The following is a 20,336-nucleotide window of genomic DNA, read 5'->3' on the forward strand; positions in this document are numbered from 1 at the left end:
CTTTCTCTCAGCAGACCTCGTCTCCAGAAAGCCTGTAGACCTGTGGCCATCCTGTGAGATTCACGTCAATCAGCCCTGCCCTGCAGAGGACCACTACCACTCAAGGGGAGATGAAGCCGGATGGGGTTGTCACGGCAGCACTGGATCCAATGGAAGCATTGGAGTCAAATCCAGGAAACGAGGCAGCGCCGGCTGTTGGACAGGAGCCCAACCAGGCAGCTAGTCCAGTGGGAGAGGAGATGCCACTGCAGCCTGTTGGCGATGCAGGACAGGTGAAGCCCAAACCAGAACAAGCCAAGGAAACCCCACCTGCTAAGACAAGCAAGACCTCAGGAGACTCCAAAGCCAAGACTACAAACAAGGCCGCACCCAAGACAAAATCAACCACCACCAGCCAAACAAAAACCACGGCTGGCTCACGGCCCAACACAACCCAGAGCCGCCTCTCCAATGGCGTGTCTAAGCCCCAGACCAATGGATTGGCTAAGAAATCCACACCTTCTCTAGACAAAAAGACCACCCCGACATTAGCACCCTCCAAAAAACCAACAGGTACGTCCTCGGCGCTGGCCCCCAAGAGCAAAGTGGGTGAGAAGAAACCCGCGGGGGCTTCCTCTGCCACCAATGGTGGGAAGTCGACAACTGGACCAACAGCAGCCAAGAAAACGCCATCGACAACTGCCAATGGCGTCAAAACGAGCACCGCTGCACCTGCGGCTAAGAAGCCCCCAGGTTGGTGAAGATGTCATCATACACAAGTATATTTTACATTGTTTTGCTGTTGTTGACAAACGCATTCATAGTAAGTCTAGCATGATCTGTTGTCACAGCCTTCAGTCTTCTGAAGAGTATTTATCAACGTGTCATGTGATTACATGCTAATAGATTCAGCACATTATATTAGACATGCCAGAGTGACTGCAGCTGATCTAGAAACTTATTTGCCCTCGATCTAATATGACGCACTGAGTGAACGATGTATGTGCTTGACCTTAATCGGTGATTGGCGATGTGTGATTAACTCTAAATAATACTGTATACGTTATGTGAAACTGATGTTGTCTCATCTTATTCTTATTATTTTTTACTTCCAGGTCTCAAATCTGCAACTCCCACCAAGCCGAGCTCGACTGCCTCACCTAAGCCCCCTGTTTCCAAGACAACCAGGTAGGTGTAATGTTGATATAATGCATGCTACAGCTATCTATAACAGCAGCGGATCTGATGAATAGAGTGATAGGAATTGTAGAATGATGATACATCTCTTCAGTGAGAAGCAGATGGGTCAAAGGGTCTCACTTGGCGTCAGGTTCAAAGAGCTCCCTGTTTGAGAAAAAAAAAAACTCCCTGAAGGAGTGAGGGACAAATAATCCCCCCACATAGAAAGGCCAACAACACGCTTATGTTCGAACAAGCCTGAGAGAAAAGCCTTGTGGTGCTTTCACCAGAGCAACGATCATAAAGAATTATTAATAAACAAACATGGATGGAGTGGGGGTTTTACAGAGGGGAGGAGGCACAGTTAGGAGAATTAACTGAGAACAAGAATATTCTCTTTATTTCTCGTGTGTCTGTGTGAACATGTGTTCCTCACCTGGGTCACGCTGTGTGCAGCGTGCGTGGTGTTGTGGTCCTGAGGAGTCTTACTGCTCAGGACCAGGGTTTGGATGTTGAATGAAGCCTTTGTCGGATGCAGTGAGCGTCCTGATCAGATGGAGCCTCCAGGAAATCGGTGTTCTTTGAAAACAGTCTTATCATGCTGCTGTGTTTTCGTTTTAGATGTTTATGCAATAACCTTTCTTCTTTAGGGTTTTGCCACCACGATGGTATGAAATGATATGCTATGTCACCACGTTGGCATGTCTCGATGTAGATATGATAAGAAGGATGTCTAGGAGCCATTTTTTTAAAAAAGTGCACACAGTCACTAAAAGATGCTTTAGGTCTAGGTTTACTTCCTGTTTTGCTTAAAGTATAACATACTCACAAATTTGACGAGGCTTTGTGAAAGCTAATTGTCTTATTAATGGATGAGCTTTCATAAGTGGCCCTTTTTAAAAGCAGCACTTATTGCACATGTCGATGTATTAGTGAGAAGGCTCTGCTGCTACCAGTTTGACTGGTGTTAGCATTCAACTTTAAGATGCTTTAAGGTTTTATCTACACTCTTAGAAATAAGCGTTCCAAAAGTGTTCTTCTACAAGGGTTGAGGTTCTACCTGGAACCATTTGCTTCTGAAAAACATTTCAGGAAGAAAGGGTTTTTCAAGGGTTCTTGGTAACACTAATGGTTCCAGTAAGAATCATTTTGATCCAGAGAACCCTTTACAACCCCTTTCCTGAATAAAGGATTGTAAAAGGGTTCTTGGTGGAGCCCTCCAAAAGGGTTCTCCTGTGAGGACAAGTTGAAGAACCTTATATAGTTCTACTTAGCACTTTTATTTCTAAGAGTGCACCATGTTTCCATTACATGGTTGGATCACCTCTTATCAGAGCTCTGATAACCCCAATCCAAATGTTGTAGATATGTCTTTTTGGAGGTTATCCTATTCCATACATGACAGATAGACTAGCATAAAAGGTGCTCGCTCCATCCTGTCCTGAAAGCAAGGTGCTCCCTGCGCCCTAACCCCATTCTTTCACGCTCCACGTGCCATGTGTAGCAGTTGGACTGCGGAGATTATACTCAGATTACAGTTTTATACAATGATTGATGTGCCAACACCTAATTAAAGGGCATTACGCGAGGGCATGCAGGTAATCCGCGCTGCCGCACAGAACACCAATTGTGCGCGCTTAATACGTTTTATCGGAAATCACTGACAGCTGTCACAACTTTGTCAAGTTCAACCGGTTCTCTGTGAAACAGGAATACCTGACGTTTTGTAAGTGTTTCATATTGTAACTCCATAACAGAGCGATTGTTGATACTGTTTAACATCCCTCAGCACTTCCCAAGGTCAGCTGTTTTAACATTTGAAAATGTGTATAAACCTAACTCACAGTTGCAGTGTTTTTCATGTATTATACATAACAGCAGCTCTCTACTTTGTCTTTTTTACACTTCGTAATAATAACTTAATATATCTCTCATTTAGGATTTTATTCTGTTGCTTGTTAAAAAGCTGCAGCACAAATTTGCTGTGCTCACTCACTCATGCTATCACTCATAGAGTATTTACTGCCCACATAGACAATTAGACCGCCTACTTGTGCAAGTGGCTCACAATGTGTTTTTGTATTTCATGCAAGAATTTCGATTGCTAAATTAATCATTAACTATTTTAATAATTGACTCATTGATTTGAATCTTTTTTCATGATTAAAACAAGATTTCTGATTGTTTTAGCTTCCTAAATGTGGATATTTTCTTAGTTTCTTTGCTTCACATAACAAATAAATCATTAAAACTGAATCATTTTGATTTGTGGACAAAACGAGACATTCGAGAACATCGTCGTTTCCAGGTTTGACAAACACTGATCAACGTTTTTTAACATTTACTGAAATTTTATGGACCAAACGATTAATCGAGAAAATAATCGACATATAAATTGATTACGAAAATAATCGTTAGTTGCAGCTCTACTGTCTACCTTTTACCTATGGACACATTTCCCTGTTTCTGCCATAGTTTGAATGAATTTCTGTGGGAAACATTGAAGCGGATGGAAATAAATGTTGTGGCTTGGAGGCCAAGTACATTATAGACTATAAGTAGGTTACATGGTCAAATTTATTTTATAATGAGCTGCAATCAAACCGTAACTGATCATCGTAATCTCTCTGAAATCAGACTTTTATTGTGTTTTTAAGGGCTTCATTTGCGATATTCTTGTTTCGGCGTGTGAGTCAGTTAAGTGTGTTCTACTCGGGGGTTTGTGAAGCGCAGGGAAGCATTTTACTGCAGTAGACCTATATACAAATCCCCATGTGAGAGGTATAACCATTACTGATGATAGGCTCATCTGACAGCAGCACCGTGTACGCTTGAAGGCAGACTATGTTAAGTGTGTGTGTGTGTGTGTGTGTGTGTGTGTGTGTGTGTGTGTGTGTGCGCGTGTGTGCGTGTGTGCGTGTGTGTGTGTGTGTGTGTGTGTGTGTGTGTGTGTGTGTGTGTGTGTGTGTGTGCGCGCACATCAGCATTAGTGTATGTGATGTGCTTTGACAGGGCCATAAATTTCGACTTTAATTAGATTTTGCCCTTTTCCTACCTCGTTCAGATCTTTGTTCAGGCCACAACAGACGTCCCCCGCTTCTCCTGTTGCTGCGAGACACACACACACACACACACACACACACAGCTGGTCTATCAATATACTTAGTGTCACTATATGGCTCAATTGATTTAATTCCATCTGCAGCAGGTTCAACTCATCAGAGCAATACGAGTGCAGAGGAAATGCAAGTTCACTAAGTGACATCCGTTCAATTTAAAGCCACTCGCGGGTATTTTGTTCTTCTGTTCAGCCAGAGGTTTTAGCAAATTAAATTAGATTTTTTCTTCTCTTTTTTTTTAACATATCGTTGCCAGTGGCTATTACAGCCCATTCTTTGTCCAGCTGCACAGCCAGGCTCTTTTAAAATAAAACCTCTGACAGGTCACATAAAAGCTCACATAACGATAGAACAGAAGTTCCAATTCAGACTATGGCCAAAATACTGAGGATTTACCTGGTAACTATATAGTAAATTATAGTGTATTATTGGGTTATATGTTGTATAAACTGGTTGCTACTAGCCATTTACCCAGTAAATATATGGTAACAAAAATGTGTTACTCAGTATTACCCTGAATACCTATTATTGCCGCTGTAGATTTGCTGTATTTACACACTTATCACCAGTATTTATTACCATTAACGCTTTTTAATTTACTGGGTAAATACCCAGTATTTTGGCCATGGTTTCATTGTTCTTACCTACAGGTTAATACCTCGTAACACATTTTTGTTACCATATATTTACTGGGTAAATAGCTAGTAATTAGGGGAACGGGAGCTACCTGGTTATTACCAGATTATAACCTAATAACACACGATCATTTACTATGTATTACTATTACATTGGTAATTAGCTCGTAACACTTAGGTGTTACCATGAATACCTGGTAATTAGGGGACTGTGAAAGAAAGGGTTACCGAAATCTTAGGCTTACACATACTGAAATAAAAAGTCAGGGTGCAGAAGCAGAGTTGGTGGTCGTGCCATTGCATATGCACCACAAGTTGCAATTATGTCGGTAAACAACAAGAATAAAGAGCTTATACGTGGTGTAAGTGCATGCAATATACATGAACATGCCTACATGTGCTCCCTTTAGGTTAATTCTATTAAGTATTAATGTGGTTTTTCCTCAGCGTTTGCGTCTTGTGTTTGTGCCGCAGAACTTCTTTATGTATTCTTCATGAAGCCGTGCTGTGCATGTTTGCACCTGTTGTTTCAAAAACGATTGCCCACAGCATGCAGCTCGTTGTGACGGAAAGCATGTGAGCCCGACGAGTGAGCGCGCACATGGAGAACATCTCAATTATTGTCTATGAACGACGCAGTAGTGAAACGGCTAATGTGTCGGGGTGTACACATGAATTTTTAAAAGCGTTATTTTTGGACAGCTGTGCAGAGATGATTTTTGATTTTGTTTTTGTTTGGGGGACAAGCTGAAAAAATAATAGGTTTTTGAATCAGGGGTTCAACGGTGTGTGTTTGTCTCGCACTGTCATGGTACATACACTACTGTTCAAAAGTTTGAGGTCACCTATACAATTTTTTTTGTGTTTTCCATTAAAACTTACACTTTTATTCATCAAAAGAGTTGCAAAATGAATAGAACTAGGGTTTTCAAGATTAGCAAACACAATGTACCATTAGAACACTGGAAATGGGCCTGTATACACCTATGTACATATTCCATTAAAAACCAGACATTTGCAGCTAGAATAGTCGTTTTATAGAGTGTATTTCTGATTCATTTAATTTCATATTAATGGGAAAAAAATAGCTTTTCCTTAAAAAATAAGGACGTTTCTAAGTGAGCCCAAACTTTTGAACGGTAGTGTATGTCGCAGACGGGTGCATGCAGTGACTCTGTGTGTAAATAAGCTAACAATTAAGCTTAAATGTATTATTATCACGTCACTTAAACTGAAAGTATAGTCATTGTTACTGGAAATGACACCAGAAAAAAAGAATACCATCTGTATTGTAACCTAAAATATGATGTAAATGCTCCACTAAACACAGGGAACATGCTGTAAAAATTAAAGTCATGTGACCTGAACATGATTGACGGCTCGCAGTTGGAGCGTTATGTTTTTTTTTTTAAATGGCTGATTATAGGTGGTAAACACATCGTCAGTGTTTTATTAACAGCCAAGTCGTTAAAAAGAGGTAAAGACTACGTTGGTAGATGCAGCCATGCCTACTTTAATGTAGATAATTAGCCACTGGTATGCAGCATCTCATCGGGACTGCGCATCAATCTGTGCTTATGCTGTACGCTGAATACTGTAGGTTCTGCACATGCTGTGTGCGGATGCCTGTATACTATAGCAAGAGCAGCATGCAGTTAGAATGCAGAGCGTGTGTTCATTTTACCGGTATAATGCACAGTGCGATGTGGAGGTAGGGATGAAAAGGGGGAAGGGATTGCAGGCGCACGTGCCAGAGCGCGGGGACACGTGGTGCACGTGCACACGCTGCCAAGCGGCCCTGCTGCCTGTGAACGCAGCGGAGTGATGTTTTAAAAAGAAGAGAAAAAAAAAAGAAACGCAACACTGTGGATGTAGCGTATGGAAGCTACATGGATGAATTAGTCATGTGCCCCCACTGAACTCTTATAACTGCTGCCAAATATACATACTGTGCGTGTCAGAGGGCGTGTCATCTGTAGGGAAATATTGGTCTTTTATAGATGAGAGAACAGAGCAAGGATATTCTGTCCTTATTACACAAATTCAGATCCAGTGAAGACGTGACGAGCTCGCTGACCGCCGCGGACGATCAGGTGGCGTTGTGTTTCTCATGCCATCCACCGAAGCCTCTCATGTTCCCACATTAGTCATGCTGTTGTCTTCATTGATGGTCCCTCGGGGATGATAAATTTTTACTGCAGTGGGTTGAATGCAACGCTCTTCACGAGCTAACAAATTACTGCTCATGTAATGGTCCAGCACTGATGTAAGTGTGTGTGTGTGTGTGTGTGTGTTGTCTGGGCCCTTGCCCCAGATACTGATCAGTTGCCCAGCGCGAGGAAGGCGACATGTTGCGCAGCCTGTAAATCTTCTCTTCTGTGATGGGTGTGGTCAATGACTCTGTGATGCAGAGTTTTTTCTGCTGCCAGGATTTTTATACGGGTGAAGCCAAAGAGCCAATTACCAAATGGATTTAGTAGAAACGAGTAGGCGGAAAGGGGAAGGACAGAAGAAGGCGGGGTGTGCATTTCAGAGTGTGTGACAAAGGTTTGTGTTTGTGAGGGTGTGTTTATGGGTGTGTTCGCCCATGTGACAGATGGGGAGGAACAATGATGTCAAAAGTAGTGTTTTCTCTTCAGCACACATGAACTGCTCTATTTTTTCAACATTAAAATGAATTCTATTATATATTTATTGTGAATAAATCCTCCTGTTTTTGAGTTTTTACCTCTTTTGGATGAACAAAAAGAATCCTCTCAACTCGTCTAAATATTTGAGTGCGTCTACATCTCCTCTTTGATTAATGAGAATGCAATAAATTAGTTAAAAAAGTGTGTCTTCAATATTTTGTACAGGCTCCAGAAAAGGCTTTGTTGATAGGAACAGCGTGACTTATGTCTTGCATTTTTGATATAGCACATTTCATTTGTGATGATTCTGAGAAGCTGAGAAGTTCTGATCGTTCTACCGTAAAATAAATTAGTGATGGGCGGGGAAAAAGACGTGCGTGACGTCATGTTTGCGTGACTCCGGATTGTTAAAATGAGTCTCTAAAGTAACGCTAAACTTTAAAAAACAGAGGCACACATACGCAGTGCACAGGTACGCTGGTTATTCGTAACGCTGCTTTTTTCGTTTAATAAACAGACGAGTACGCTTAAGGAGCTAATGCAGCTAACGGAGCTAACTGGTAAACGGTGCCTGGACTCCGGCACGTAAACATGACGTCACGCGTCAGTCGTCCTGAAAACGTGCCATGCGTTAACGTGTGTTAACCTAGTGCCCACCACTAAAATAAATATACATATTTCCAGATTGCAACCCAGATTGAAATCCTGCCTGAAATTAAATGTCTTTAATTAAGATGATGCCATCTTAAGAAGAGGGAGGTCGTATTTGCTGCAGGCAGCATGTCTGCCTCCATGCTCGCTTAGCCCCCTGCTTACTCATTAACCCCCTGTTATAGTCCATCTTGTGATTTGAATCATAGCCACTTGTATCTTCACAAATCAGCACCAGGAGGCAACCATGTTGTCACACGCACTAATCCTCATTCTCAGCTGGGAAGTTTTCAGGAAATGTGCAGCAGCTCCAAAAAAAAAAAGGTTAACTCGATTGATGGTTGAGTGCATAGCTGTGTACGTCACGGCGCCTGTAGCAAGTAACTGTCAGAGCAATGTGATGTTTCAGCTCCACTGCATTTCAGGGCATTGCGTTCACCGCTTGCTTTAATCCTAATTTATAGTGTTTGTAATTTATAAGGCAAGGCCTGCGGTGAACAGTTTTATCCCCGCTTTGATACGAGCTGCTCATCAAGTTCAACGCAAAGTGGCTTCATTTAAAGACTCCAACACCCATTACAGTGTGCTCTGTCATCAGCTGACAATGAGATTAATTCCAGAATGAATCGAGGCTTGAAACAATTCAGGCGTATTTGCATCACTGCATTGTTTCTTTTTTTATATATATACATCAAGTGTTTTCAAACCACCTCTCATCTAAAATCCATAGTAATCTCTCATTTCACTGTAGCCCTGCTCTCTTAAATACTGCAGTAATTACTCAACTGTGCAGACTGCCTTCTTCCCTGAGATAATGTGTAATCGGATGAGTATTATCTGCTTCCCCTTTTCCTATCGTTCTTCCCTCTTGTATGTTCCATTTCATTGCTCCCTGAAGCACTCCTGTCTTCCTGAATTACCGATATTCCTTTTATCAGACTGAATATTTGGAATACTCTCCCTCCCTCTCTCTCTATCTCTAAATACCCTATCTCCTCACCATCCTGTTGACACTCACTGTATCTCTTAATTCTTCTTATCGTCCTTTCCCTGTAATTCTTCTCATATCTTTGTCTCTCTATATATGCATGTATATATATTTATATATGTGTATATATGTGTATATATATACATATATGTATATATATGTGTATATATATATATATACACATATACATATACATATATATATATATATATATATATATATATATACACACATATACATGTATAAAATTGTATTTATATCATGATATATTAAATCAAATCTTAACAAATCACTCACTGTTTCCCAGCTCAGAAGATAAAGCTTTGCCTGAGTTGCACGCTATTGAGAATAAATTACTTTGGTGCAAGTTTACAGTTAATCACTGCTTGCTAATAATCATTTTTGTCGGTCTTCATGATAATGTTTTATTACCGCGTTGGCATGTTTATGTTTTCCACATCAGCACTTTCTCATTTTCCAGGCAACCAAATAAAAGGCAACGCGTCTCGCATGAGTCAGTGGTTTTGCATAACCTGCAGGGTTTTATTTAGCAAAACTATTCAGACATGATCCTACAATCTCCATATCAGTAACACACCTTTCACTGCCCTAAAGCCAATTATAAATTATGTGGATTAACTCTTAAGGCTGGTCTGACCTCCTGACATGGCCACGCCCCTATTGTGTTGCCACTCGTTGTTCGCCGGCTTTAATCTCATTTCGTGTTACCAAACAGTATTCCATTACATTTGCCAGGTTATTGATGGCACGCCTTACCTCACTGGCCGTACATGTTGAGTGCGCTTCAAACACAACCCGTGGTTTCACAACTGGGGGATTGGGATAAGTTATTTTTGTTCTTCTTTCAGTATTAAAGATTATCATGCTCCTATCCATCTCCTCTCGCTCTCTACCTCCCTCCCATCCCCATGCTCTCTTTCTGCTAGTGCTAACTCGATTCTTTATTTAGAAACAGGCAGTTAGTGTAGCGTTGGCCCAGTAGATTACACATCACAGCCTTGTCAGGACGACTAGATGTAGGTTACTTTGCTCAAATGGGACAGTGAAGGCAGTTTCTGGGCCAGGCAGGCAAGCCGATACATACTGTACCAGTGTCATTCTCAAGTGGGGATGGTGTATACAGACTAGAGATCGGGGGTCATGGGGATGTAAAGGTGTGAGCCGGGTCTGGGCCTGTTGTCCCTAGTGTTTCAGATGCAGATGGAACATTAGAAAATGCTATTTCTTCGCACTCTGCTATAATGTGGTGTTTGCATTTGCCATTCTGACTTTGAGAGTGCCGATTTCACATTATGTAAAATCATATATACATTATTTAGGTCAGAGCTTGGCCTGCCAGTGCACACATTGAGAATTGTCTGTTTTCTCCTCACAAGGTGAAAAACCTACAAACCTGTGTTCTGTTAGTTTTGCCAGCTTTGAAAACAAGTGTTTGTCCTGAGGTATTGTTTGGCAGTGACCTATGAGTGGCTTGACAACCTAAATTCATGAGTCACCTTTCAGTTAACCTTCATCCGTTGGGTTTTGTAAATATCAAAATCATGGGGCATTAGAAAGACTACAACCAAGCCTATAGTGAATGAACAGGGAGATATTTAGATTATGATCTAGGAAGACATCGATGTTGTATAAATATTAATAATTTCCATTGTCTTTTATCTTCAGGCCAACGACTGGCGCTGCAGCATCACCTCGTCCGGCCACTGGGTCGACCCGGCAACCCTCTGCAACCACCACCAAGAGCTCCTCAGCGACAGCCAAACCTGCCACTCCTAAAACCCCTTCCACCACAAAGCCTCCTGCCTCCAAACCAACATCCTCTACCCCCTCTGGTGGCAAAGCTCCAACACTGCAATCTAAAAGCTCAACCCCTTTGAAAAAAGGTATTAAAAAGATGATTTCATGAGAGTAATTTAAATAAATTAAGTATTTTTTCTGTGTATTTAAAAATGCTGTTTTTAAGTTTCATAATGGCACTCATCATTGACCATTCTTTGTGCTTTGTTTTCCTCTAGATGTGACCAAACCTGCAACCGCGGCAGCCAAAAAGCCTGCAAATTCTCCCCTTACCCGCCCTTCATCCACAACAAAGCCAGTAAAATCAGAGGCCCCCAAATCAGCTACAAAGTCAGATGTCGCTACCAAAAAGCCTACTACTACCAAGGTGGCAGAAGCAAAGACACCAAGTCGCCCAAAAACACAAGAGAGTAAACCCACACCCTCTAAGGATGCTTCCAAGACACCTGGCTCCAAAGCAAAGCCCTCCAGCCCCAAGAAAACTGTGGGCAGCAGCACCCCGATGCCTGTGAAACGTGGACCCAAAGCAGCAGCATTTGGTGAACCTGCAAAGGAAACTGTTGCAGCTGTAACAGCTACAGCAGCTATTGCTACTGCTGCAGCTGTAGCGGCCATTGCTGGGCCAGAGGAACCAGAACATCCTGCTGTAGCAGCTGTGGAACAACCTGCAGTACAAGACAAAACTGCAGAGCCCACAGCGGAACCAGTTCCAGCACCAGTGGTAGAACCAACCCGTGAACCAACTCCAGAACCAATACGTGAACCAACACCAGAACCAATGCGTGAATTGACGCCTGAACCCATACGAGTACCAACACCAGAACCGATGCGTGAATTAACCCCTGAACCAATTCGGGAACCAACCCCTGAACCCATGCGAGAAGCAACACCAGAACCCATGCGTGAACCAACGCCAGAACCCATGCGTGAACTAACACCAGAACCCGTACGAGAGCGAACACCAGAACCTGTACGAGAACCAACACCAGAGCCTGCACGAGAGTGGACACCAGAACCTATGCGGGAACCAACACCCGAGCCCGCACGAGAGTGGACACCAGAGCCCGCACAAGAGTGGACACCAGAACCTGTACGAGAGCGGACACCAGAGCCCGTACGAGAACCAAGCCCATACCAAATACAGGAGGCAGAATTGGGTGCTGAATCATTCCATGAACCCCCCTATAGCGATCAGCTGTCAGCCCAGTTGGATCAGTTCAAATTTGAGGACTCTGCCAATGACTCCGTTACTTCCTTGGGAACGACTGTCATGTCTCCTCCTTGTTCCCCACCAGGCCCTGTTTCTCCTGTCAGAGAGTCACAGAACGCCTCCTCTCTGCAGGACATGCATCTTCAGTCTGATCCTTGGGATCAGAACCAGCACCTGGCCTCGTCTGATACTGCTTCTCAGCGCACAGGCAATATGATGAGTTTCCAGATAGAAGAGGAAAAGAAAGATAAAGAATACTTTGCATATGATACAAGGGAGGAGGAAGAGGAAGAGGAGGAAGAAGAAGAGGAGGTGGAGGAGGAGGAGGAAGAAGAAGAAGAGAAGAACCTGTTAATGTCTGCTCCCACAGCTCCATCTGCAGAGGCCTTTCATATGATGGCACAACCGCACTTGTTGGGCACTTTGCCCATGCATGATGATGCATTCAGGGACCTGACCTCACCTAATGAAAAGGAGGTGGCAGTAGAAAAGGCTGATGAGGAGATCAATGATGACGACGATGAGGAGGAGGAGGAAGAGTATGAAGATGAGGAACAGAGGAGACTAGGCCATCAGCCTTCGTCCATGATCACTGAGATGAGCATGTCCCAGCCCTCTGAGGAGTTCCAGGTCTGCTCCCCAGCATTTGGTAGTTCAGCGGGTTGGCACGGTGACGATCTCTTGTCAGGGATGGACTCTGAGGATGGGAGCAGCTGTGCCAGCAGTCGGCAGCAGGGAGTCTCTGACCTGAGCAGCACCCTGCACACAGCGATATTAGAGGGCACGCAGAGCTCAGACGCCCTGGTCGACTCGAGTCTCCGCGGCTCTGAGGGAGATGGGAATCTCATGGGTTCTCCCAACGTAGAAACCCTGGCCAACGAGGAGGAGGACGAAGAGGACGAAGAGGACGAGCGGGTGGATGAGATGGACCTGAGTTCGGAAAGAGTAGAGGAGCACCACAAGGTGTTTCAGCAGCAGGAGCGCGACGAGGAAGACGACGACGACGTAGAAATGCACAGCGAAGGTGTGACGGAGAGCTGCGAGAACGTAGACGAAGACGAATTCAACGAGGAGGAGCATTTAGACAACCTCAATCGCTCTGTCCCTCCGCCTTCTGTACCCCCAGCCTGTTCCTGGAGCGAGACCAACCCCTTCTCTGATACCTGGGGTCAACCAGCCTCGCACCTCGCTATGTCATCTCCCAGCCCTGTGTCGGACCATGACGCAGCCGAATCTGAAACACCCACTCAGTCTCCTGCTCAGACATGTTTGGACAGCAGTGTTCCCTCATTTGCTTCCCAGTCAGAGCAAGACCCTCACCACCATCAGTCAGCCCACGAAGACATGGAGGACGACCTGCTTGCTGCCTCCGCTGTAGGCATGTCTCGTTCCAGTGGCCCAGGTCTGGCTGCCCACAGCAGCAGTGAGACGAGCACACCAGAGGAACCCTGCGACTATGACAGCAGCTCTGGAGTGGAGTCCCGTTCAGACAAGCAGCAGACCCCAGTGCCTGCTTCACTCCAGCCTGACATGGACCAAGACCTGGGAATTCACTTGGAGAAAGGCGATGGAGAAGAGGAGGAGGCTGAGACGCTCCCTGCTGATGAGGTCCTGGGAACAGGACCCCCAACTGCTCCAGCATCAGCCCCGTCTTCCCCCTCCACCTCAGGAGATGAAGCCAGCGATACAGAGGGCGAGATGCAGATAAACGACCCAGATGCTCCAATGATAATGGACGACATTGCTGGCTTCGAAAGCCCCACTCCCAACTGTAACCTGCCTTGTCTTGACGAGGACGAGGAGGCAGCAGGGACACCTGCCGGAGACGGTGAGGAGGATGGAGGCGGGGCCACACCTCAGTCGGCTAACTCCGTGGCGTCGTACGGCTTCGACTGCACCACGTCCAATTCCAACGCCCACTCGATGGCCGAGAGTTGCGGGAAGAGCCCGGGGATCTTTTCCCTGGAGAACGAGGAGCAGCTTCCCGAGGAGGCCAAAGACCCTTCCCTCATCAAGGAGCTCACCCTGCCGTCAGCTGCTGCCGCTGCCCAGGCAGAGGACCTGCTGGGGCGACCCGTGGACCTGATGCCGCTGGGCCTTCCGGGAGGAATCCAACCGACGTTCGACGAGCAACACTACATGCTGGGGGGAAAGGTCGCGGTGGTGGACCACCTTGGGGAAGTCGATCCATCGGAGTCAAGTCACCACTTCGGGGCCCGGGAGTCTGAAGACACCGACGACAGCCAGCCGCCGTACTACTCCACTATTTGTGATAAAACTGATAGTTTTCTGGCAGGTAACGTATAAGCCCCCCACGTTTTACCCCCTGGAATGCACCTTTTCCCCGCAACCCTCCCCCTTTTACCTGTTGTTTTCTCTCCAATTGAGTTAGATGACATAGAAGAGAAAAAAAAAAAAGAGGAGCGTAAGATTGTAGGAAAAGATTTTAAAAATGAACAAAGGAGATGAGGAAAAAAAAAAAATGACTGTAGCAATTTTTAAATGAAGCCTCCCTCTTTCATACTGTTATGGTCATGGTTATGAGTGTACGGCTTAAATTCCTTTATGTACAATAGCTAATACCATTTTCTAGTAGAATGTTCTTTTTCAGTAACACTGCATATTGTGTAGCCCCTGATGATGGGGTAATGACTGATTGGTCCAATGTGACTGAGCTTTTAAATCGAAAAAAAGGAAAAAAAAAAAAAAAAGCAGATGGAAGGAAATGGACATTGTGTATTTATCCTGCTGTTTTTACCTGAACAAATGTCAATGATTTGGTTTGGTTTTTTTGTATTTTGCTTATTTGTTGTTTTTGTTTGTTCCGTTCTGTTCTGTTGAAACCTGGTCCTCCCTACCTTGTGTACACATGCTTCATGTTCAACAGCACCATAGCGATTAGTCACACGCTTCTTTTTTTTTTAAAGGTTGTGTACTTTAAGCTTTTCAAAATAAAAGGCTAGATATTAACCGCGGCCGTTTGGCCCAGACAGGTCTGTTTGTGGTAGGTATGGGAGTGTTAGATAGGAGTCGGTGACGTTTTTTAAATGTGTGCACCGAGAGGTCGTGCGCTCTTTGCATAGGTTGTTAAGGTAAATAACGTGCAGTCACGTACAGTATGTGTTTCAGGCTTTTAATTTTAAGTGGCTAAAGCTTCGAGCCTCAGTTCGCTGATTACGAGTGTTCCAGGAGAGACTAACAACGAGTCTATTATATGTGACGAGACCCTGCATTGTCCTACATCGCTATCACAGCTTTACACTCGCTGAAACGTTTTCATAGTGGGCGTTTGGTTTACTATTTCAACAGTATATTGCATGTTTAACTAACAAAGAGACTGTGTACTACCTTGAATTTGAAACAGTTCTACACTAGTCATGTTCATAAATAAATGGTTCACTCTAGGTTATCTTTCAAAATTCCATTAAAACATCATGGCAAGGCATTCTGTTCCTGTTTCTTATTTTCCCTGTGGATCCAGCATGTTTGAACTTAACTGTCCTTGTGTTTGAATCAAAGTTGTGTATTTGTATGTGTGTGTGTGTGTGTGTGTGCACAATGTATTTTCCATGGTATCTCAAAAATATTCAACATGGGAACAACATTAACATTGTATGGTGTTGTATCTCAAGTGGAATTTTGGTCAAAACCAAAAGGTTGTCCCAGTGCCTTGTTTTCCCAGCATGCCTTGTGCCATCACAACATTTCAGTACAAAATCACATTGTAGGACTAATCTAAAGATGCCCTTTCGAGTTCTCTTAAAGGCTTAAAGGCTAGCTTTACACGACAACGATCTGAACACAAGCTGCAAAAATTGGTGTTGCGTTCCCACTTTTTATTTCGCGTTTAGATGAGCGTCTTTGGGTGGAAGTGTGTGAAATTTGATGTAGTATGCATGCCAGGTGGCTAGGTGGCACAGTGAAGCACTGCCATACTACAACACCAGGAGCGTGTGCATGCGTTGAAACTTCCTTCTACTTCTCTCTAGTAGCGACTGTTGTCCGACTGATGAATATAATCCGACGTGTTTGTTGTTGTTTGGCTGTACTGCACATGGATCCGATGTCAACGCGTACGGGTCGATAGCTAGCGTTAGAACACACTTTTGCGTTTTAAACCCTTTAGACGGGAACGTGACAGTGGAGCGTTTTTAAGATTTCCACTCTGGAGGGCGGGTTCATTTTTTTGCGTTTTTAAGCCCCAAAAACGCTGTCGCCGTCTAAACGAAAGGCACATCTGATAAAATATTTTGTCGGTTTCACCCGGGAGAGTTGTCATGTAAAGCCAGCCTTACACACAGGCACTTTGTTGATATATTTTTTCCCCATATAAAACAATTGCAAAGCTAAAAAAATGTGATATCTACAGCCATGTGTCCAAGCGGGCAATCTTATTGGCCTTTCTTTGCACATTGTCACCACCACCTATAAACAAGGAATCACGTTTAACAAGTTGGCCACGTATTTGTACAAAACATAACAGTGACCCAATGCAGAATATATTCTTTAAATATATTTTAGTAGCACCTTAAGTGGTCAAAGTGCTTTATACGTTCAGAAAAGGATGAAAGCTGCTCGCGTCTTGAGTCTTAACTCCGACGTGTCCAAACCCATGAGTCTAAGTTACACACACCTCTGGACCTGGACCTGGACAGCTTAGATTGTTTTTGTACGGTTGAGACTATTTAAATCCTGGTTCCAGTTAAATACAGGCACTCAAAATAAACACAATTGGCTTCAGAAGTACAGTCTTTTTGTAAAAATGTTTTTGTGTGAGTTTTATTCCCTGTCTCCATTTGTCTGTTCCAGTACTTGGTGTTCTGTGTGTGTGTGTTTTGTGTCTTGCATGACGACCAAAAGCGTCCTGGAAGGACAAAGCAGAAGAGTTTTCTTCTTATTGTTATTATTATTATATACACTGAAGTAAAGCAAACACAATCGAGAGAAAACATACAGTGACCACCTTTACGCCGTGTTCCTGTTTCCTGGTTTGTCGTTGCAGTTGTTGCAGTATTCCTGTGTCATGGATGTCCCCCTTATTTTAAGAAACCCTCTTTCTTTTTGAGTCACACCTCTGCCCTCGTGTCAGAACTCTCCTGAAACCCCCCCGTTTTTTCCTGGCCCTTGTTGTTCCTCCACCTGTACGTACTGTTTGATGCATGCATCGCTAATGGATGCACCCAAGTGATCTTGACTGTCTCACAGGAGACGAGAAGAGCGAGGCACTGGACGGAGACCAGAAGCTGCAAATACAGTCACAGGAAGACAACCGGAACCAGAACCACAGCGCCACCGTGCCCATAGCCAATGGCCACTATTTGGCATTGGTTCCAGGCAACAGGAGGCCCATTGATCCGACTCTCGCAGCACATTTTGCCAACATCGCACCTCCTCCTTTCATAGAGACCGGCACTGACGGTTGTGCCGGTGGAGAGCAGTTGAGGAGGCTGGAACAGCACCAGCAGAAGCTGAGAGAGATGCACCACCGTCAGGAGCAGGAGAGGCAGAAGAAGCAGTGGCTGGAGGACGAGCGGTTGAGGCTGGAGCAGCAGAAGCACCTGGAGACGCAGCGCGAGGAGCTCCTCCAGCTGCAGCTGCAGCAGCAGGAGCACCGGCAACGCAGGCAGGTTCTTCAGTGGCAGCTGGAGCTGGAGCAGCAGCACCGCATGCAGCAGAAACACACGCAACTGCAGCAGCAGCAGCAGCAACAGCAGCTGAGGAGGAGCCCGACCGGCGTCGCGCTCTCCCCGTCCTCCGGCCTCTGCACCATCTACGAAGCCATGGAGACCAGCGACGAGGAGGACGAGGCCAGAGAGGAGCAGAACTGGAACAGACAGGTGGCAGGAACGAGGGTGGCGTCCTCCGAGGGCGTCCGTACGCAGCCGCATCCGGTTCCTCCGCAGGATCTGGAATGGAACAAGAAGGTGGACATGGTGCAGCAGCTCATCAACCAGACCTTGATGCTGTCTGGCGACGGGGGCTGCCCGCCGCTCCTCCTCCTCCCTGTTGGGACGGGGGGCACCCTGAGCCCCCTGGAGAGCAGCATGTGGCCCGACATGCTGCCGCAGTTTAGCCCTCCTGTCGCCACGGTCACCTCCGTCAGCAGCTACTCCCCGGACAGTCGGGGCAGCTCTCCGCCCGGAGACTGGACTGTGGTGGAGGTGGAGACGCAGCACTGAAGGCAGCCATGGATGATCGAGCAGTAATTAAATACAGAATATGGAATAGGCTCACCTTCTGGTGGAGAATTAAGTCAGAGATCAGAGAAAATTGGCCACACTCTTACTTGTGTAAGGTGAATAGGAAGCTATTGCGTGCAGCGAGTTAGCTTAGCTGAACGTAAATAATGGAAATGGGGAGACGGCCAGTGTGGATCTGTCCAAAAGGAACAAAAAATTGGTTGAACAGCAACTGCAGAGGTCACTAATTACAGTTTTCAAATCTGTGACAAAAGCAGAGAGTATTGGTTGCACATTTACATAAATGCACCCTTTGCTAAGCTCATGTCTTAGCTGTCTGTAGGCAAAATGGCATATTTTTCGTGCCTTTTCATGGCAGACATTTTGACAGGTCACAGCGACAAGATTACAGGTGTAAATCATGAAATGAACAACGGCTGAGTTCCATTTAGCTGTCTCAGTTTCAATCGCACTGTCCTGATTAGCATAAACTGAACAGAGCCGATCAGTATTAGCTGTGCTTTTGCTACTTAAAAAAGCATATAAAAGCGTCATTGTACAGTGTTTACTTTATGGAGTTTAATGTGATTATTTGTATTTATTTGAGTATGTACTATACACTAAGTTAAAGGTTTTTACGTGGTTTGAGTAAGGTTGCTTTTCTCAGCTTAAGTCTCCACCAGAAAGCTAGTAAGCATATTTTTTCCAAAAAAATAACTATTCCGTTATTCACGAACATCCAATCCACTCTTACACCGAAATTAGTGACATAATATGAAAATCTAGGACAAATAAAATCATCATATGACCGACTACTGTCAGACAAACAATATTAGACTGTGGATAAACTGTGTCATTGATCGGTGTAACCTCATGTTAGATGTGCCCTTAACTGGGGGCATTTTAACAGTACACTCTTAAATAAAAGTGCTATGTAGAACCATATAAGGTTCTTCGGCTTGTCCTCATAGGAGAACCCTTTTTGGCACCTTTACTACAAACACTTTTAAAACCCTTTATTCAGGAAAGGGCTTTTAAAGGGTTCTCTGGATCAAAATGGTTCTTACTGGAACCATTAGTGTTACCAAGAACCCAAGCAAATGGTTCCAGGTAGAACCTCAGCCCTTGTAGAAGTACCCTTTTGGAACGTTATTTCTAAGAGTGTGCATGTGCCGTGTCTTCCTCCTGTGACATAACACTGTAACACTGTAGTCTAGTCTCTTTTTTATACAAACCTATAAAATGCTGAGACCAAATATCATTGGTCGTCCTCTCAGATGAGAGATTATGCTATGACAAATTGCACTTCTGATTATTTGTGTGTGTGTGTGTTGCGTCAGGTAAGTGACGGACCGTGTTCTTTTTAGATAGATTTTGTAAATGTTCGATGTTTTAAGCCTGTGGGACGATGATGCTGCCAAATAACCTCCACTCCATCACCCAATCTCCGGTCAGTTACTCTGACTTCACTGGACGACCAGGTTTTTGATAGACTTAATAGAGTCGTCAGTCATGGAGGGAAAAGGGGGGGAGGCGAGGGAGAAGAAGGCCCTATTTGTTCTGCTGTAAAGAGAGAGAGGGAAGGGAGCGATGGACGGTTAGGAGGGTGGTGGAGGGTGAGGGTGGTGGTTGTGGTGATAGGGGGGTGTTGTTGTCGCCTCGCTCGCATTCCAAAGTTGTAACCTCATTTCCTGGGTCGCCCACCATTCAGGGAGTCTCCGAGGTTACAGATGATGTCATTGAGTGGGAGAGGGAAAGGAGGACGACTGGGGTTTAGACAATGTGCAATGGAGATGGGGGGGGGGGGGGGGGGGGGTTTAGTACCAACACACCAAGCACTATAATATATCACTGAATATGATATGCACATTTTTCATATACATGTATTTTGCTGTGTTTTGTGATTTGTGCAATACTGACAATACGTACAATATATATATGAGAGAGA

General features: G+C 44.6%; 1 protein-coding gene across 3 annotated transcripts in view; it reads left to right on the forward strand.

The window, feature by feature from the left end:
• The window catches only part of prr36b (proline rich 36b), a 31,860-nt gene extending 16,258 nt beyond the window's left edge, over window positions 1–15,602 (forward strand). For 2 of the 3 annotated variants that reach the window (XM_083896987.1, XM_083896989.1), the window contains exons 2-5: window positions 12–732; window positions 1,095–1,167; window positions 10,868–11,085; window positions 11,218–15,602. In XM_083896987.1, coding sequence (XP_083753113.1) covers window positions 111–732; window positions 1,095–1,167; window positions 10,868–11,085; window positions 11,218–14,516 — 4,212 coding nt within the window. In that variant the 5' untranslated portion in view covers window positions 12–110 and the 3' untranslated portion in view covers window positions 14,517–15,602. The remainder of the gene's footprint in view (window positions 1–11; window positions 733–1,094; window positions 1,168–10,867; window positions 11,086–11,217) is intronic. The other variant, XM_083896988.1, reaches the window with a different exon arrangement.
• The last annotated feature ends 4,734 nt before the right edge of the window (window positions 15,603–20,336 follow it).

The sequence above is a fragment of the Microchirus variegatus genome (genome assembly GCF_963457635.1).
Source record: "Microchirus variegatus genome assembly, chromosome: 10".
NCBI lineage: Eukaryota > Metazoa > Chordata > Actinopteri > Pleuronectiformes > Soleidae > Microchirus > Microchirus variegatus.